The sequence below is a fragment of the Manacus candei genome, unplaced genomic scaffold (genome assembly GCF_025592945.1).
Source record: "Manacus candei isolate 608988 ecotype Guabito, Panama unplaced genomic scaffold, ASM2559294v1 h1tg000018l, whole genome shotgun sequence".
Classification (NCBI taxonomy): Eukaryota; Metazoa; Chordata; class Aves; order Passeriformes; family Pipridae; genus Manacus; species Manacus candei.
Genome location: NW_026138066.1, coordinates 11,093,084 through 11,110,275, shown reverse-complemented (window position 1 = coordinate 11,110,275; position 17,192 = coordinate 11,093,084). Strand labels below are relative to the sequence as shown.

General features: G+C 39.1%; 1 protein-coding gene across 3 annotated transcripts; it reads right to left on the bottom strand.

The window, feature by feature from the left end:
- Positions 1 to 205: 205 nt before the first annotated feature.
- On the bottom strand, positions 206 to 17,166 carry GLT8D2 (glycosyltransferase 8 domain containing 2). Of its 3 annotated transcripts, XM_051784394.1 has the most exons (11): positions 16,035 to 17,166; positions 15,069 to 15,433; positions 13,129 to 13,172; positions 11,604 to 11,699; positions 10,264 to 10,432; positions 8,597 to 8,714; positions 7,439 to 7,523; positions 3,955 to 4,067; positions 3,090 to 3,256; positions 1,551 to 1,663; positions 206 to 787 (listed from the first exon to the last, which is right to left on the bottom strand). In XM_051784394.1, exons 3-11 carry the CDS (start codon positions 13,151 to 13,153, stop codon positions 615 to 617), a joined length of 1,059 nt encoding a protein of 352 aa, XP_051640354.1. In that variant the 5' UTR covers positions 13,154 to 13,172; positions 15,069 to 15,433; positions 16,035 to 17,166; the 3' UTR covers positions 206 to 614. The 3 variants fall into 3 exon arrangements, with proteins under 3 accessions (XP_051640354.1, XP_051640353.1, XP_051640356.1); XM_051784393.1 differs by having other exon boundaries at positions 15,069 to 17,166; XM_051784396.1 differs by having other exon boundaries at positions 3,955 to 4,016; positions 15,069 to 17,166.
- Positions 17,167 to 17,192: the final 26 nt, after the last annotated feature.

Here is a 17,192-nt window from a genome sequence, read left to right as displayed (position 1 = left end):
TGTTACAGTAATACAGAAGTTCTTAATCTGTCTTAAATCTATTCATGTTTCACAATAAAATCAGGAATTGTACTGCAGTGTCTTGGAATGTGCTTTCACATGTTGCAAGCAAAGGTCTAAGTGCACTACAGGATGTGTCATACGCAGAAACGCCTCAAAACAGTCACCACTCAACACAACTCTACTCAGTAACATATGCCTAAGATCTCAATGTGGGCCAGACAACTAAAGACACCTTGTGTGTAATACTGCAGGTATCTGCTGGGTAGGTCTTTCCACCAGAAGACATTGGAGTCTTATTTATAAAGACCTTAAATTAAAGTACACTGTCTGGCACCGAGTTTTACCTCTGTAAATATATAATGAAAATACTTCACTGTCAAGTAAACCTAGTTCCTCACCTCACATGAAAGTCAGGATAATCTGAACCATGTAATGGTCACTCCAGCCTCCCTCTCAAGCCCTAAGCACACAAAAGTGATGGTCAGTTATTCATATATTTAACAAATACTTCGTTTTCTAGAATCAGTTAATCATATTCCTCATATGCTGCGTCTCAAACTATTACATGCATCCAATACACTATGTTTGGCAGTATTTAAGTTGTTTCAGTATCAGCTATCAGGACGAGTTAATTTGAACTTCCCTGAAGGGTCAGGAATAAACCAGTTTTCCCACAGATCAGTGTGGACACTGGGATAGTCCCAAGGTTTGTATCTCCCATTCCAGTGAAGTAATTTAGCTTCTTGAAGAAATTGCTCTGAGTAACGGGCATCAGGACTCCAACCTGCATGGGTAGATAAAAAAAAAAATAATTTAAAAATCCAGTTTTTAATAAAGGAAAACACTACAGAGTGAGTTAAATTCAAGCGATTTTTTTTTCAGAAGTCTTCTTAGTATGGTTTCATCAGATAGTTGTATGATAGAGTAGCTTTTTTTTAGCTTGATGCCTTTAATGCTGCATCAGCAAAAAAATTTCAGCAAGTTTCTTCTCTCAACATTTTTATCATCCTGGCATAGCTGGGATTAAAAACAAAATCTATTCATTTTACCACACCAGACATTATGTTTTTCCTAGGATAATTCACTCCTAGGTGAAAGGTAACTGCATCCTCCAGAATGCTGACAACAAATGCTGCCCAGCCTCCCATATTCTTCCAACTGCACCAAGAAAAAACTGACTTTTTTCAATCTGACTATATGCAGATCTTTCACATATTCTTTCATAGCTGATGGCAGTATAGGTTAGCTGGTCTTTAAACATGTAACTTTGCCCTTGGTATTTGGGTCTTTTTCCTTTTTTCATGCAATTTCATAACTATTAGGTGTTTGGGGTTTTTGCAGGGATGCAAATATGTTGTTTGCTTGACCTGTTAGGATACTTGCATCCAACTCCCACATTCTGCCCTGCCCTGAAGAAAGCAGGACTCATGAGCCTTGAGGGAAGTGGGGATTATGTGCTGAGGTACAGTAATGTAAGGTCCTGCATTGGGATCTTACAAACCACTCACTTTAGTTCCAACTTGGCAACACTGAGAAGTTAAACTTACCAAGATGCCTTATGTGCCACATAGGATTAATAGAGGAATACTTTCCATGAAATACAATCAGCATTGGAGAGGTTGCCACGCCTCCCCCAAGGGTGCTGCTGTAGAGGTTTTCCCTGCAAAAGGAAAAATAAGAGAGTATGTTCAAAACCTCAAAGAATTTTTAGCACAAAAGGCAGAAGATTAAAAAATAAGTATTCTGGTAAAATTCAAAATAATTTGAATCAGTTTTCAGCAGACTCCTTCTTTATGCTGTTAATTGATTATATTTGTAACTCCAATTCCCACAGAGTAAATTGTTGCTACCAAGAAAAATGGGAGTCAGACCCACCATGAAGCCAGTTTCTTCTACACACAGCCTGTGGTCCTCAATAATGACAGTTAACTGTAGAAAAGAAAGCTGTTAAAGGAGTCAAACATAATTTAGCCTGGTTTCTTAAGAAAATGTACATATTTCCATGTTTTCCATTCCCTTTCTTTCCCTTTTCCCCTCCCCTAGCTTTTAGACCTCTGGTTGGATTTTGTCAAAGCCTAGTTAGCATCAATTAGAATATTAGTTTCCTATGGATTTTGTGGTAAATCCAGGGCTAGATCAAGCCTAATCATGGTAAGGGGAGGCATTAGTAGATGGCAGCCAGATGTCTGTCCACATGTGCTGATGGCCCTGCTGACCAGTTGGCACATGGGCAAAGCCACCCCACCTATGGGACACTGTGCCACCCACCTAGTCCAGTGGGGAGGAAACCTGGGAAGTACAGAGAGGTGCTGAAAGGCCACAGAACAAAAAAAATCATAACCTCCCCTCAAAACTGAGTTTCAATTGATAAGCAATTTTTTTCACTGCCATTTCAAAATCCAGCTAAAAGGAGCATGAATGTGTTATTAAGGCACAAAATCAACTTTATAGATCAAATTTGCAGTAATATGGAGTTCTCACTCTTAAAATCTCTTTAAAAGCACAGCAATATCTTGTCAGGATATGTTACATAAGCAGAGTAAGAGAAAAATATTCGGCTTCTCAGTCATTCACATACTTCTCATTTGTGTCCCTCATCTGTTCATTTCTAAAACTAACAAGTAATGGACACAGCCCAACAGCACGAACCATTCAGTGGCAGTTTAGCCTTACTAAACTGAAATTCAGTCCTTTGCAGAGTCAAGTTTTCAAATAAAGGTTAACAGGGAACTAATGTAAATAACGAATGGTGCTTGTTTCACTGTGTTATGACTTATTCATGGTCAATAACATAAAGATATCTTTCATGTCAAATTTCCTTCAACTAGAGAAAAAGAAGTCTTTTCTACTGGTATTAAAAAAAAAAAAAAGGTGGTGTCCAATTACAGTTTGGCTGATGCTACAATAGGAGAGTCCCCACATAAACAAGGAAAGATTCCTCCTTCTTTCAGCCAGCCTCAGGAAGGGAAGATCATTAAGTGGCTTGATCCTGGAGTTGAAAAAAACTTTTAAGAGCTTTTAAACAGAAAATAAAACTGTAAACCAAGTATGAAAAGTAAAGTGCAAAGCTAGATTTCTACACATACTCTACATTTCTTTGCATCCACTTTTCCAACTGCTTCGTAATCCGCTGATGTTTCCATTCAGTCATGTTAGCAACAATTACTCCAGGATTAAAGGAACAGGTGCTGGGGCTGATGCCAAGATCTCTGATGGCTTGCTTTCTGTAGTCCAGGAATCCCATGTATGTGTTCTAAGAAATAAAAAACTATGTTTATCCCCTATGAATCTTTTTAAAGATGTGTACATTCATCTCTCTATCACTGAGAGGGAGATTAAACAGGCACTCCCAAAGCTGAATTTCTAGATGGTGGTTATGTGTAGTGATTTCCATATGACACAAGGCTGAAAGGCAGGATACTTCCAGATACTAAATTAGTTTTTCCACAGTATGGTACAGTGGAAGTTTGATAAGGCTCTTCCCTCACCACATCTTTGTTTTTCAGTAGCTCACACCAAATATGCAGCATCACACTTCTGCAGCCGTAATACTAGAGGGATGCCCTGAGAATTCTGGGAAACTCAGCCCAGGAGTTAGTCTTTAAATTGTTTTCCTAGGTTTCATTCCCAATGTGACTAATACAAATATCACACATTCTGTCTTCACTAGATGTTCTATAAATGCTCACTATCTACTGATAGCAAAATACCAAACATAATTTAGTAGAATCCAAAGAACAAGATATATTTAAATTATTACAGGAAACAACTCTGCACAGCACTACAGAGTTACTACAAAAAGTTCTTAATTACTGGTAAAACTATTACTAAAGTAAATATATATATATATATATATATATATATAACTTTCACTTTGGGAAATACATATGAAATCTTCTTACACTTATGAGTAAACAAATTCATTATTAGAATTCCAGAATGGCATCTTACCTGCATCCCTACACTTCTAATCATTTCATGTGTAGAAGGCAGATCACAATCATCTGAAAAAGCTGCAGCATGTCCAGGAGCCAACTTAGTATCATAGAGTTCCTGGATGTCACCTGATTACAGAAAGGTCAAAAGCATAAAACAACAACACCTACTGCATTGCTACAGGGTTGATAGGATAACATCCCTTCTCATACATCTTACTTATAAACACACCAGTTTTCAGGGATAGCCCAGATATTGATAAAGGCTGAATTTTGTAATATGGGACAATTCTTAAATTTCAGTCCTGTACCTGGATGTCTAAGGTCTATCTTTAAATATTATCACTGGTATTCAATACATTCATATTCTGGTTTGAGTGTCCAAAATCACTTACAGCAGAAGCTGATTACACTGTTAAGAAGCCTGGTTACAAAATTCTGTATTCACAGAGCTTGCCTTTGGAGAGGGAGAGCACAGGCAATTTTTCTGATCCTCTTCAAGTCCTACAAAGGTGCCACTTCAATCTCTTGCACAGGATCAGGTTTTTCCTGGTATTATTGCATTTATACCTCCTTGTAAGATACCTAGGTTCCCAGCAATGGCTAGTAGAAATGTGCCTGTCACTCCTGATCATCCCTGCTGGCTTCACAGACCATCCAGCTCCTTTCTGGTGGAGAGAAATAACGTAATGCCTGGCACCTCACTCATCACCTGACTGGCAGGTACCCACGGTGTGCCAGAACAGTTTCAGGGCAGGTGGGAAGCACAGCAATTGAGTGAGCCTGCACCCAAACTCCTACAGCTACCAGTTCTGCTGCTGGGCATGGGTTGGTCACTGTTAAGGTGAATTATCTTGGAAGGCCATGTCCCAGTAGCCTGAGGTGAGCTCATTAAAAGACAAGTAACCAAAAACATTCCCCATACTGCCAACACTGGAACTAGTATTTCTGAAATAAACAGAGATTATGTATTTGTCTGAACTCACCAGGTGGCTGGAAACTCATGTCCCACCAAAAATAGAATTTGAATTAGTAGGACACTTAATTGTTGAAGATCAGCATGCCTTGCTAAGTGTTTTCTCATTATTCTAAACAGCTGATGCTTTTCTCTTGAGAAGCAAAAACAAGCGAAAAAAAAATCAAAGCAAAGAATTCTGGGCCGACACCCCAAGTTCAGTATGTTTCATTCTTACTGCTTTGCTGAAAGCAACAACCAACAAATAAATGATCCCAAAGTTCAGTCCCATTCTCTCCCTATCCCATGAGAAGCCTCATTCACTCCCATTGCAGAGACATCTGAGAGAGCACAGTCTCAAATTACAGCTAAGACACAGGGAGTAGCTGCCTGGACAGGCTCTCTTCCTCCACCTCACTCCCACATGTCCATCTTTATTCCCTTCTTGTGGGCCCTATGATTGTGTGGCCAAAGGGTGAACAAGACAGGCTGACTGAAACAAAGGGGAAAAAAAAAGACTTAAAAAAAAAAAAAAAGAAGAGTTTGGTTTCTTCTTTTTTTGCATTTTGTACTGCTAGTCTTCTGCCAGGTCAACCAGCTGAATCAGATTCTTCTGCAGCTGCACAACTGCAGATACGACATTAAGTAACAGGAGCTGCCTGGGGGCAGGAGAGGCCACTTGGTCAGCAGCAGCCAACCATGAGCTGTAATGAGAAACTGCACCTTTATCCTGCAGCTCCACAAACACTATCAGCTGACATAAACTGACACCTCTAGTGAAAGAGAAAGCTCTATCTCTCCTCCTCCAGCCACGCTGCCTTGACTGCTACCAGGGGGCTAATTAAGGCTGAAAGTAATCCCGTTCCTGGTGAACCCCGGTGCGGGTGCAGGGTGGGGTGCAGAGGAAGTGGTGGGCTCAGCTTGAACCACTCATGAAACTGGAGTCTAAATGAAGATTTTCAGAACTTTTCGAAGAGTTAAATATTGCTGTTGTCCATTGATAACAGAACAACAAAAAGCAGAGAAACACCCATGTTTAAGAACGTCTATTGCAAATTAAAACAAGAAAGGCAGAGTGGCTTAGTCGTCTTTTATAAAGCAACACTTTAAGTGCAGATGTTCTGAAATCTGTCTCTCAAGAGGCAAAATTAGAAAAAGGTGTAGAAAAGGAGTGGAGAATTATACTTTTGTCATGTGTAAATTCAGTGGTCTTAATGTTCTTACAGCAAAGACTAATTTAGGGCAACAAGTTTTTTGTAGTTATACTCAGTCCTTTCCAAAGAAAATTTTCATTGGAACATTCCTTTAATGTTTAATGAGAACAGGTAAAATGGTTTTGTTGCCCCTGTGGCCTGGCTAGGACAGAATTCATTTTCTTCATAGCAGCTCATATGGTGCTGAGATTTAGATTTTTAGCACACTCATGTTCTGGCCTTCCCTGTTCCTCATTCTGCCCCCCTCAGTGAATAGGTTGGTGGGTGCACAAGAGGCCAGGAGGGAACACAACTGGGCAGATGATCTGAACTGCCTAAAGAGCTATTCCATGCCACACAATGCCATGCTCAGCAAGAAAAGGGGAAAGAGGGCATCTGGGGTGGGTAAGGAGAGAAGAGGTGTAGGTAGCCAGCTTGTGCTTGGGAACTGGCTGGGCAGGGATTGCCCATCTAAGGGGTTTAGTTTTCTTCTCTTCCCTCTTATTCCACTTATCCTTTGCTTATTAAACAATTATTTGTTTGATTGATTTATCTTGACCCTTTTCTCTTCCTCCATCCCACTGGGGGTGGGGAGAAAGTGAGTGAGCAGCTGTGTGGTGCTTAGCTGCCCACCAGGGTTAAAGCAAAACACCCTGACCAAAAAAGTGTTATAAAATAACAAGAAAATGTGATTATACAAGGGAGAACAACAACTCTAAACAGAAAAAAAAAAAACCCTACTGGGAAACAGAACTTAAAAAAACCACTGTTGTTCCTCTGATTAGATTACTTTTTATGATAAGGAAAAAAACTTTTTTTCAGGATTGGAATATCTTCTAACTGTTCCCATTTGTTTGGGAACTCTCAGATCTTTGATCATGACTCTGCAAATTGCTTTGGATTCTGAGCTGAAGATGCTCAAATCATATTTTGAGTGTTTGGAATTTTAATCCTCTTATTTGAGTTAATTCCTTTTGCTCTCGAGAACAGCAATTCTGGATAAGGAATTGGTAGCATTTGGGGGAATTCAAATACTAGCAGGAAATGCATGTCACATATTTAATAAATATTGCAGCACCTGAGTGAAATCCATTGTATCATTCAGGAATTGACCAGAATCAATTACAACGAAACCCACATACAATTTCAATCACAATTATTCAAAACATATGCAGATAAGTTCTTCTTCAGACTTTCATTTAGATAAATAGATTATTTGTAGTTCCCCTAAGTTCAACACTCCTAGCAGCTGCCTTAGTTTCCATTATATCTCATATTTCCAAATGACCATAAAAGCTGCAATAACTTTAGTTTTAATTCTGCTAGAAACTGCTTTTTAGATGACAGCTTACCTTGAACAATAACATCATCATCCAAATATATTACTTTCTCATGTTTCTGGATAAGCAAAGGAAGATAAAATCGAACAAAGTTCAGCTATTAAACAGGGAAAAAAAGAAAAGGTAAAGACTAAATGGTAAAGTTGTTTAATGTACTTGTCTCACACTTCTGTCTCTATTAACAGTTTTTTAATATCTCTTAACTGATCATTTTTTTCCTCCCCCAGCTCTCCTAGTGTCCTGAATCCGTTGTTATTATTACCGTTATCATTATTATCAATCCATATTTATTTGCCATGGCCCAAACCAAACAGCCCAAAACAGTAGCACTCATTGCATGAGAAGTGTGCAACATCTCCTGTTTGTGCTGACTGTCAGTCCAACTAATATCATCTCATGGCCATTAGCTCTTACATGTGAAGAGAGTGAGCAACCATCCTCCCCTCAGCCCTTCACACCACTCCATTCTCTAGACCACTACTATTTTCATGCTAAAAGTCCACTATTTCCAGGCTGAACAGTTTTAACCCGCTGATTCCCTTCATGAAATCTTTTCCATATATTAGAAATGTCAAAGGCTCAGAGCAGGCCAGTGTGAACAAACATTCTGGACAAACTCAAACGTTTTCTGGTGGTGCTACATCTTTTTCAGTTAAGGGGACGAAGACTGCACACAGTATTTAGGGTGAGAGAAAACTGTGGATTTGCATTGTGGCAAACTGATGTTCTCTATTTTGATCCTTACTCTTTTCCTAATAATTTGTAGCATCTGATTTGCCTTTTCTGACAGCCAGGAATTTACATTAGTCATTAGACTCTGAATTAACCCTGGACATGAGCAGAATGCAGCCAACTCAAGCATCATGAAGGCACAGTAAACACTATTACATCTCCCCTCTAAAAATAGTGTATATACTGTTAAAGATACAATACATTCAATTTACCAATTTTATGCCATCAAATAGTAAGGCCCCAGCAAGATAGACAAGTTGCAAGGAGCTTGTTATAGGGCATTTCTCCTTCTTAAGTCAGGGTATAGCATTTGGATCTGATTTGGCTTCTCTGACTTACACCCCCACATGTAATAGAACAGATCTAGGACATTTTAAAGCCTGTAATAGGTGTTAAAAAAAAAAACAAAAATTTGTTATGTGGTGTTCATTTACTCACAGGCTGCAGTAGCTCAGGACGTGATGCATCTTGTCTGATTTTTCCTTTTAGTACCATAGGGTTGAATTCTACAACCTTAAATTTTATTTCTTTCAGTTTAGAATTTTCAATCCATTTTCTGTGATTAAAAAAGAAGTGATAAAAGAAATATTGAGTGTGTGGCAAGTACTTGCAACATGAAATTCACAGACTCTTAGGAGAATAAGAAGGCTTGAAAGCTCACTCTATTCTATTCTATCTATTCTATCTATATCTATTCTATCTATAATCTATTCTATCCCAACACAGAATCACTTATGTCTACAGCCATTGCACAGATATTTCTTTAAAACAAAACACAAAAAAATCCACATAAAAACCTCAACAAAACAAACACCCCACAGCACTGTCAAAGCCAGACTCCATGTGTTGCCCAAATGACCCATCTTTCACCATCACTAGCAATAAGTGCTATTTTTCTAAGATTTCTTTGTATAATTAAAGATCATTATTTCTTATCCTATCTACCATGCTTTTAAAGTAGAGGTTAGTTTTCTTCCTTTTACAGTTTATGTCCTTCTAGATGATTGCCACTTCACATCCTAATTATATTTTCTTCAGACTAAACTAATATTTTCATTATTTTGTCAGACTTCTTATCATCACTGCTTATTTTCTCCTCTGACCTCTCTTCTAAATCCTTCCTGAAGGCACCTAAAGCTAACCACACTTTTTTGGTGCCTTAATAATGTCTGCAAGATTGGAAAAAGTTTCCTCACATCTCCTCTGGTTATATATGTCAACATGTATAACCACTGATGCATGCCTTCTGTTTTTTGAATCAGTGTGGTCAGTTATCAGTCATAATTCTGCAGTTTTCCAAATGAATGCTACTGAACCTCTGCTTCACTCTGAGCCAATACAATCAGCTATTCCCACCAACATTACCCTGTCATTCCCTCTGCTGATTCTAATCATATTTTACAGTTAATTTTTCCTGTTCATCATGATTAATTTGTTTTCAGCTCTTGTCCTCAATAAATTTGCTGCTTCATGCCAACTGCAGATTCATAAAGAACATTCTTCACTCTATTATCTAGGTTGCTGATGAACTAGATGTGAAAAGCTCCCTGGGGGACCCCACTCATTACATCTTTTCAGTTTGACACAAATTGTGGCACACAGGCCAGAGGTGAGACCCGCTAAGAAATCTGCTTTTGTTTTGCTTCACACCTTTCTCCTCTTAAAGACAATGTTTGCAAATTTTAACATCAAAACATGCTTTTGTTACAAGCTTTTTGGGATTCTTTTTAGAACCTTTCATTCATCCTCTTAGATGAAATTAGTTTTAAACAGTTCTGAAGCTTAAGATAGATGAGAGGTAAGAGCAGTGCCACAAAGTGGGATTGTGATGAGTAGGAATATGTATACTTACTAAAGACTTCTGCAGCCTATCTACAAAAAGCAGAGAAGGACAGGTCTGGGTATGGTCTGGCTATTTCACACCCTTTTACATCAGTCAGTGGCTTCCTACACGTACAGAATCCTGGGGGCTACTACCAATAGCACTACTTAAATAAAAGGGAGAAACATTTCCCTGAAAGGTCCTGCAAAGTCTAGCCCTGTGCTAGGGAGAACAACCACCTGGTCCTAACTTCAGCATGAAGCAAAGAAAGGCTGGTATATACCGAATGTGTGGGATGGTTGTCTTCAGCCCAACTATGTAGAACAAAACACTGGCCTCTGTGTTGCTGTGGATGCTACTGATGGCTGCTACAGCTGCACCCATCCTGCCCGCAGCAGCGCAGATCACCACTGGGATTTCTTCTTCCATTTCCTCAGGACTCTCCAAATCAACTACAAGAAACAAATCCATTTTACATCAGACCTGGGTCCCAGGAATGAATAAATACTTTCATGAGCAGTGGAATCATTTCACCATCACCCCGTTTCCTTACCACATTCTACACAAATCCCCATCTGGCAAGGCACACAGCATGAGCTGTCACTAGTACAGAACTGCGTGAGGTTTGACTGGACTGCTGGATGCCTCCAAACAGAATATATAAGAGAGTTCTCAGCATCTTCTTCTCAGCAGGGTCACAATTCAGCCTGTCCTTCATGTAGCTGCTTATTCACATGAAACCTGAAGAGGTTTGAATACCTTTGAGACTTCTACTTCTCAGTTATATCTAGTACAAATTCAGCAATAGGTTCCGAAATTATGAAAGGAAAGAAGTGAGTCAAAAAGAGTGCAATTGCATGACCTCCACTTCTTTGGGAAGCAGGCTTAAAAGGAACAGTGCAAAAGTTTGTGCCAGCAGGAAGTTGCGAATGATAAAAGGAAAAAAACCTCTAAATAATACTGAATCAGGTCACATTACTGATAAGGAAGATTTTTATCCCTAGCACTGCTTAACTTACAGAACTTAAATGGATATATTTATATTGGTTAAAACATAACCATTTAAGTCATAACAACCCCAACAAAAAAATATAATGAAAATAGATGGTTTATACCCAGAAAGAGTTTGTTTTCCTTGGGAACAGTGAATAAGCTATTTGTATTAACATTTAGTACTAGCTCAACCATATCAACCCTAGCAGGTTTCTGTCACTATAAATATTCCAGCAAAAACTTCTGCTGTAAATGTCAAGATTTGGTGGTCTATCTGAAATCAATAAGCAGGCCAAGAACATTCCCAAAGAGGCAAGTCGTGATTGAAGTTTATTACCAGCTGACAACACCAATGTGTTCAGCACAAATAAGGATATACTCCAGCTTCCATCTACATCAGTGACATCTGGATAAAAACATGAATCAGAATGACAACTCTTAGTCATTACTACCAATTCCTTTCTATTTTATCCAAGTAATTCAGAAGCAAGAAATTTTGCAACCCAGACTATATGGAATGGTGTGAGTAGCTCAGCTGCTGCAGGACAAACAGGATTCAGTAAGATGGAAAGTGCTGTTCAAATCAAGACATGAGGAATGTAAAACGAAACAGAAGTGCAAGCCATTTACCTGTTTCATTTTTTAACGCCGATGGCACTTGGTGAACTTTGTTATACAGAATGGCACACACAGTTAAGACAAGAAGTAACAGTAAGATCTGGTTAACTGAAACAAAAGGGAGAATGTATTAACAACCAGTATAACAGTATAACATAATTCCCAATTATCTGCTTAAAAACAAAAAATCCAATTTGCAACCAGTACATATGATAACCTGTATCTGTTGTGTTTATCAAATTCTTCTTTCTCACGTTATTTGATCAAGCTAAAAATTTTATGTTAAAAACATAAGTCTTCCCTGTTACGGTAACTTCCAACTACCTCATTTTCATGGTTAATTTACTCACTAAATCATAAGACTCACAATATATATGGGTTATCCATACTAGGAAATTCACATGTTTCCGAATTTACCAGGAGCTTGGAATCTTTTTTCCTGCCTAATTTATTGTCTGCTTATCCTCACAGGACATCATGAGTTAATTATATTTGGCTAGCCCTTTCTTTCCCTAGTGCTTCTCTGATAAAACTTCATGCACAGGAGAATTTTTTTTCTATTTCAGATCTTCAAAGTGTATTGAGCAAAACTCCACAAATTCTAGAAACACAAACCCAGCATGCTACTGGAACCAGGAATGTTTCAAAATATTTGAAAATACCTATTTTGACAGAGTAATTTTAATTAGTAAAATCAAAACAAGGCATGCAACAGCAAATACACCTGACTGTGTATTCTGATTTACAGTTCCTACAAATCTTGGACAAGATAAAGTCATTCAACACAAACCAACCACATGCAGGGACCAGAAGAGTTTACGGAATACAGAGGGGAAGGAGTGCATTGCCATCATCAACAGTTACTTTGATGACAGGAATTCTTTGTTCCAGACAACTTTGTTTCTTTTGCACTACCATAAAAAGTATTTAAGATGTACAAAAGAGCAAAGGGAGCAGGATTTTGAAGTGTTTTAATCAAAAGGGCCAACTGGCCACAACTGGGCATGAGAATAAACTGAAATTGGTAAACATATGTCACCAAACCTGCACTAATTTAAACTGGCTGAGGAAAAAGCCTGCTGACTGCAGAGAAATTTTGGGTGCATAATTGAAGGCAAACAACGGCCCATTTTCAGTCACTGACCCTGACAGTTGATGAGAACCCCAAAGTTCTCGAGGGACACACCTCAATTTTGAGTATGAACAGCATTAATGTGCAGAGTTTATTAAAAACCAGTCAAGTTCAGTGCTCTAGGCACAACCCACGTGGAACCAGTAGCTACCTGCACTCTTGAAGTTTCAGAATATCCAGTCTCATGCATGCAGTAATTTTAAATTAATGGGATTTATGGTTGTACTTATCCCACTTAGTTAACAGGAAAAGACTTATTTGTATACTGAAAGTTAAGCATGATTTAGGAAAACTAGAACTATAAATTTATACGTAACTGTGATAGCAGTTGCATGAGAAATTGTATTTGACATTTCTGTGCTTTTTAAAAAAATATATGTTTCAAATGTTTTTGATCTCTCTTACTTTTCTTTAAAAGAGCCATTGTCATGTGGGATGAGAACTGTGATCTGTGGTAAAATAAAACAAAAAAAAACAATTAAAAGAGGAAAAAAAATAGAGAAAAATCATTAATGCCAGAAGTGAATACTAATTAGTTATTTCAGTGACAAGTTTTTGAATTATCAATTTTACTGCTGAACTAGTCAAAGTAAAACTGTATCTGATCTCTGTAAATACATTGCTTTTTTGGAAAAAATAACTAATATTCTGGGCTAGAAATATTTCATATTTTAATTTAAGAACTAGCAGGTTGTAAAAAGCATTTTAACAAATTCCATCTGATCACCTACATCAGCAATAACTAACATTTTTAATACAGTTTAAAATAATGTGCAAAGAAGCATTAAATCACCCGCAGATGCAATTTATAAATACATTTATCTCTAATTTCACCTAAAACATAGTAACTGTCACGAATACTGATCTCTTGCTGGAGTATGCTCACAAACATATGGGAATCTTATCTTGGAACAGTGTCTATCAGACTTGTAGAAAATTTCAGAACAACAGTAAAAATATTTTCTAGGAGCAATATCCTTCCACAAATAGTAAGGAGGGAGTATGTGTAATGTACCCTAAAACTGTACTTCTAAGCCAGGCCCAGGAGCAGTCATGACCTTATGCCCCAGAGGACAGAACATAAACCCTAAAATACAGGATTATGGGAAATACAACATTCGTTTGAATTCTGGACCCAAACCTACTGTTTATGAAAAAAAAAAACCCAAACCACAAAACCAAGACAACAACAAACAACCAACAGTAAAAAACAGCACCAGAACCTGGAAGGGAGGGAACAAGACCACTGTGTGATCTAACCTTTATACTGTGTAGCTGGATATAGGACAGAAAACAATTTTTCCAGTTACCATGCATACATAGGGACACATTACAGCATAGGTAAGGATAAATGGGGATTTCTATGCCACATAAAAATGAAATTTTGTCCAGCTCCTTGAGAAGACAGACAGAACAGCAGGAATTCTTGAAATCTGAGTCACAAAACTGACCACCTCTCATTGGTTAATGCTCAAATTCAGGCAGCATCCTAAATTAGTCTCTACTTTGACCAACGACTTAAATGACAACAAAAATATGAAAAAAAATCTAAGATGTGGCTTTGTTTACAAACCACTTATGTAGTTAGGTCCCAACAGAAGACTAATTTGCAGTGAGAAAGGAGTCATTCTGGAAGTTTTTCCACATCTGCACTACTTATCTGCATTCCAGCAGACCACTCTCTTCATGTGGCATTAATTTACACAGAGGAAATCAAGTTTATCTGTCGGAAAAAACACCACAGCTGAGAAAGCCCTTCTCTCACGCATTACACACAAGTATCATCTTCATATGCATTTAAAAACTTTACTCATTTAGGTAAGCAGAGAGGCAACAGAACCCCTACACTCTTGGAGTAACTTTATAACCCCATTTAGCTAATCATAACCTTCCACTGATTTCCATAGAGCTGATCACTGTCTTTGAATTAGTATTTGTAATAATAGTCACAAACAGTCCTAATGATCACTACAAGAGGAAAGTTCCATAGCCACAGCTTCATGGTATCCTCAGAAATTATTAAATCCACACAAATTGAATCATGTTTTAAGCTTTAAAATCCACACTCAGACAGACTACCAAGCAAGTTTGAGTTCTAGGACTACAGCATTCCTACACCTGAGTAACACCGATTGACTACCTGCTGAGTTTTAAGAAAAGAGAGGTATATTTGCTCCCCTGCAAATATTTACTCATTTTTCCTGCCTGTAGACATTATTTCCTGGAACCTGGCAGTCCCTAACTCAGCTGCCAAATCCTGTAACAAAACGAGGGGCTGCAGAAGGGAAAGCTCAGAAACAGTGACATTACTGCTCAGATATTTCCTGCTTAATTAGTCTTTTTACCTCTTCAAAGCAGCACAGTATTCGGGACTCCTCTCTTCTGAAGCGCTGAGGAGCTATTTACTTGGATCCTAGATAGCCCACAGCTGTGAGCACTCTTGCCAAAGCCTCCTTGACCACCATCCTCCTTTGAAGTCACCCGCACAAGGGCCTTACAGGGCACAGTAACAGTTTTACGATTCAATTCCTTTTTCAGACTCTTCAAAGTTTACTTTGGAGTTGTGCTGGTTTTCTTTTCTTTCTCTGCTGCTGAGGAATAGCACGGAGTCCAGACGCTGCACTGGAGGAATGAGAGCCCATAAACCACTTCCAGATGTGCAGAACGATGATGCAGCCCCAGATTTGGCAAACTTGCCTCAGAGCTTCAGCTAGCAGATTGCAAACAAATCCCATAAGACAAAAAGTCTTAAAGGGGTGGGGGAAAGAGAAGGAAGCAAACCCTTCCAGAAGTTACTTCCAACAGTCTAGCTGCAAGTTAGGTTTCTAGTCATTATTTATGGTAAATGTGAACAGATAACTAGTGTGCAAGAGCCAAAATACAACATGCCAAAGTCAAACTGAAAGCCAAAGTTTTTCCAATGTCTGTTGGCAGAGTTCTTGCAAGTCAAAAGCTAAGGGAAACCCACAAAAATCAACTCTGAACATGCACTTTGACTTGAATCATCTCATTTCCAAGTCTTTGAGCATTTAATCCACAGGTTTGGTTTAGATTCAAAAGGATCTTAGATTAAGGTTACCAGTACATGTTGATATCCTGCCTCCTAAGCTCTCCTGGAATGCTTTTGCTGTTTTATTTCTACAGCACTGGTTTTATTCAAATTCTCTCCCTCCCTTCTAGGAATGACCCTTCTATGTGATAAAATGTTGTTCTGTCACAAGATTTTCATGAATACTGAAAGGAATAATAATAAACATCTTCAACACTAAACTATTGTTCATATTTTTAGCATGAGGCAGTGCAAAACTTACAAGGAGTACTCAGTGAAGGTTTTAAAAATCTTAAATGTTTTATATGAAGATTGCTCTTGCATTTGCAGGAACTGAAAATATGGAGTTTCAACTGTATGTCTCAAACATGCCCAAACTGTATTATCTGTGTCTGACTTTGTACAGAAATCCATCTTTTGCAGAGCTGCTTGAAGGAAAAATAAATGAAGAGTTAAACATACAGTTATGTGCTTTGTGCACAACTATTAGTACTTTTTCCATACTGTGGTATTTCAAAATCCACCTGTGTTTTTTCACCTCCCTTCCATTTCTATGTGAGTCTGAACAGATCCAAGCAGCAGACAGCCACATGAGCCTGCGGAATTGGGACCAGATCCTTCGCTTGACAGCAACCCCTGGATTACTGGCAACACAGTAGCACCTTCGCAGAATCACAGAATCAACTAGGTTGGAAAAGACCTCTGAGATCATCGAGTCTAACCTACGACCGAACACCACCGTGTTGACTAGACCATGGCACCAAGTGCCACCTCCAGGCTTTCCTTAAACACCTCTAGGGACCATGACTGCACCACCTCCCTGGGCAGCCCATTCCAACGTCTAATTACCCCTTCTGTGAAGAAATTCTGCCTAATGTCCAGCCTAAACCTCCCACTGCACAGTTGAAGACTATATGTGGTATTTTAGAGAATACTGACAGCGCTCAATTATACATCTCGGCATAGCAATTTGCTACGCAGAGCTCGATAAGGAGAAGAGGTTTTTTGTACCAGATACACCTTCTCTGGATTTCCCTCAGCCTCACACGTTTACATTCTCACATAACACCCTGCTCTCACAGGAAAGAGAGCAGCCGCCCTCCTGCAGAACGAGACCTTCGAATTCACTCACATCACCCGCCGTCAACTGCAGAACCGAAACCTTGGTTTCTAATCTCAGCCCTCAGCGCTTAAACAGCAGCTCATCCCTTTTCTCACATGCACGCCTCGCAGGCAGCAGCATTACGTCGCCAGTCAAAAAAACCTGTGAGTCTGCTACAGGTTTCTGGGGGCTCAGGGGCAGAGCCGGGCGCCCCGGGCTGAAGAGCACACACCGCACCAGCGGTGCCCCGGCTCGGCTTCCACAGGGCTCCCGCCAGAGCTCGGCCGAGCCCGGCGGGTCCTCGGGGGCAGAGGGGCC